This window comes from Austrofundulus limnaeus, unplaced genomic scaffold, assembly GCF_001266775.1.
Source record: "Austrofundulus limnaeus strain Quisiro unplaced genomic scaffold, Austrofundulus_limnaeus-1.0 Scaffold12, whole genome shotgun sequence".
Lineage (NCBI taxonomy): Eukaryota > Metazoa > Chordata > Actinopteri > Cyprinodontiformes > Rivulidae > Austrofundulus > Austrofundulus limnaeus.
Genome location: NW_013952414.1, coordinates 1,909,766 through 1,913,092, shown reverse-complemented (window position 1 = coordinate 1,913,092; position 3,327 = coordinate 1,909,766). Strand labels below are relative to the sequence as shown.

The window sequence follows — 3,327 nt, the reverse complement described above, 5'->3', positions numbered from 1 at the left end:
CCCCTTTAAATACCCCAAAACACATCCTAAAGCACTGGAAAAAAGGCTGATTTTTACTATGTTTAAGTCAGTTTTTACATAATTTATAACCTTCCTCCATATTTTTTGTGTTGTTTGTTTTAATTCAACCATTTGATGGAAAACAATGGAGTCATTGTTTATAACCTCACAGTAATGGATAGATAAAAAAAACAGAGCATAAATTCTGAACATTACCTGGCTGCTCCAGAGGACCCCAGAATATTTTCTGCAACACCTGGAGGCTCCATGCTGTTAGCTCGTTGCCCCTCTCTGCAGCTCCAGTTTTGCATCTGAAAATCCATCACTGTGCAAGGTCAGAGAGCTGCGCAAACGGATGCAAATATGCCACCATAAATCAGCTACGAGTCAGCAGATCAGCAGATAAAAGCTGAAGTGCGTCTCCAACTCCATCGATGGAGTTCGTGATAAATCAGAAACTTTGACTCAAAGAAAATTCAGCCACTTTTTGATCCCGTGGTCCTGATATTCTAATGTTTTAAACTCTTACCTTTTTAAAGACATGAGGACAAACTTCAGCTGCTGACGGTTTGAACTCTGGACTAAATCATCCTCAGAGACGTCTCTTCCTGGAGGTGAAGGAGGATTTGCTCCTCCTTTTCAGAGGCTGTAGCAGTGGAGCTGCGAGGAGCAGTAATGTTACCAGCTGCTTGCTGTGAGCGTTGCTTTGCTGGCTGATCTCAGATGCTGGGAGGCAGCCCTCCTGCTGCTGCTTCGAGCTGGAGGGAGGGCTGCAGCTCCTGGAAAGTGAAGTGGAGTCATTATCGAAAAGCTAAATTGGGCTCGACCTTGACGCCCGCGGGCCAGAGAGCTTCAGAGGCGGTCGGTTAATGGAGAGTTCAAACGCTCTGGAGTGCACATGTTGTTGTTGAGCAGCACTGAAGATGTTTGTGTGCGTTAAAGACATGTTGCATTAAAGTTTAATGCTTCCTGCTGTGTTTGTCTCAGCTTGTTGATTCTGTGTGTGTGTGTCAGATTGCTGCAGGGTGTAGGGCGCCCTGATGAGGTGCTGGCATGCGTGGAGGCTGGCGTGGATTTGTTCGAAGGCTTTTTCCCGTTCCAGGTGACGGAGCGAGGCTGTGCTCTCGACTTCAGCTTCGACATCTACTCGGAACCAGAGCTCACAGGTACAACACCCCAGACAGATCATCCAACATAATATGTTAGCTTTGTAGGAGATCTAGTAGAGTGCCGTCATCTATGGAGACTAATCAGTGCCAATCACATTCATACACTGGACACACATCAGAGGCATTAGGGGTGAAGTGTCTTGCCCAAGGAGTCGAACCTGTGACTTGTGGGTTCCAAAGCCGGCTGCTCTACCACTACACCACAGTCGCCCCCAATGTGATATAAATAATACAGAAATACTGGTAAGTATTAAAAGTCAGCGTTTTACTCACCGTTGAGTTTAAATAGAGAATTTACAAGCAAATTTATCTCTACCGAATAGTTTTAAATCCTGTGCACCTCCACCTGGTGGTTGGAAACCATCACTTTGCTGGTAAAATTATCATCAGATGCATTATGGGAGATGTAGTGAATGATCAATGCTGGCTTTAAAGCAGCATACGCTTATTTTAAGACATTAATACATCTTTGAATCTCTCATGGGCCAGATGAAATGTGGTGGCGAGCAAAATTTGTCCCTCRGGTCTTGAGTTTAACACGAAGTTTCTGTGTTGGCGGAGTTTGGCAAAACCATGATTGATGGGATTGACTTGAGTTTGATCAGATTTTTTTTGTTTTTGTTTTATTAAATAGATTTTATTCATAAAAAATCTTTAGTAAACTAAAAATAAAAAGTAAATCATGTCGTGAATGAAAAGAGTGAATTAAAAATCGTATTATATCTGCCATTTGTCATCAAATTAGCAGTTGCCCGAATCGTTGCATCTTCTTCAAACCCACCCAAAATAGTCAGTCTGATCAATCAGGTCTTTCACAAACTCCTCCCACACCCTAAGACCCTCCCACTCTGTGACTGCAAGGACCCCCTTCTCAAACTTTCAGGAAATAATCATCTACAACTGATTAACTTTCAACGTCAGTCCAATTCAAGATGGCTGCCACAACTAACAAAACCAAATGTGTCTTAAAGACCTCCTGACTTTAAACACATCCCCTCATCATCAATGTTTCCTTAATAAAGCATCAGATTTGTTTTATTATTTAATATTTCTATCTTCCAGGGTTATTTTGGAGTCATAGTTATGAATCGTTAAATTCGTCATCTTTTATAAAATGTCTTGCTTTATTCCTTTCAGATGCAGATTTCCATAAAATAGCTTTCTTGTTCTCATTAAGCAGCAGTCTGAAAGTGTCACTCTCTTCTGACACAAGGCCAAAAAAAAGTCATTTTGAAATTTGCCATCATTTGCTTTTTCTTTTTTATTGTTTCCAGTTCTTCCCTTGTATAAGCAAATGACCTTTTCAGTTAAAGCTACCTTGCCTAAAACCACAAAATGACATTTTTTTATGAAGCTGAGGTGATCGAATTGAGCCCCAGAAGATGGAGAGACGTTGGCATTTCGCTGTAAGAGATGCGAACATGTGCCTGGAGCAAAGTTAAATCAGCGTAATTTAAAACGGCGCATGTGGGATTTTTCTCGGATTATAATGACCTCCTAATCGGACGTGAACGTCGTGGGAAATTTACTCGCCTCGTATGAAATCATTTATTTATCACAGTTTCTGTCTGTGGAAGAGATACGGATGGAGCGTCGAGTTCAGACCGCAGCGACAAAACTTGCTGAGATGCACTGCGAAGACGGTTTTTTAGGGGGAGTCGCGAGCTTTGATGTTGCTAATTGCGCAGTGGTTGCATTTAACTGATAAAACTGAACTTCTGATTGAATAATTGAACCTGGAGGGGAGGGGGGGAGTTGTTAATTTTCATAAAAAAGAGCCTTCAGTGTAGAGTTTTAAACTGCTGAGTTAATCTKCCTGATTTTTATGCAAATGTAAAAGAAGAGTTCATCTCATGCTGCTGCACAGGGAATTACACGTGTTCAATTAGATCCTAATGATTTCGTTTAAAGAGCCTGTGGTGTGTTGTTGCTGCACCAACAACCCTTCATTTAGTTTCAGCCTGGTCAATGAGACACGTTTCCTCATAATGATCAGGAAACAGGTGCATGTAGTGGTCATGTCACCCTGGAGATGAGGCATCAAAATCAGACATGAGTGTAATCACCATTAACATTATGCATGGTTTAATGTGTGTGTGTGTGTGTGTGTGTGTGTGTGTGTGTGTGTGTGTGTGTGTGTGTGTGTGTGTGTGTGTGT

The 3,327-nt window shown here is 41.8% G+C and overlaps 1 protein-coding gene across 1 annotated transcript in view; it reads left to right on the top strand.

Annotated features, from left to right (window-relative positions):
- The window catches only part of qtrt2 (queuine tRNA-ribosyltransferase accessory subunit 2), an 18,960-nt gene that overhangs the window by 8,356 nt on the left and 7,277 nt on the right, over nucleotides 1-3,327 (top strand). The window contains exon 6 of the mRNA XM_014002220.1: nucleotides 1,015-1,166. Within this exon, the coding sequence (XP_013857674.1) occupies nucleotides 1,015-1,166 (152 nt within the window). The remainder of the gene's footprint in view (nucleotides 1-1,014; nucleotides 1,167-3,327) is intronic.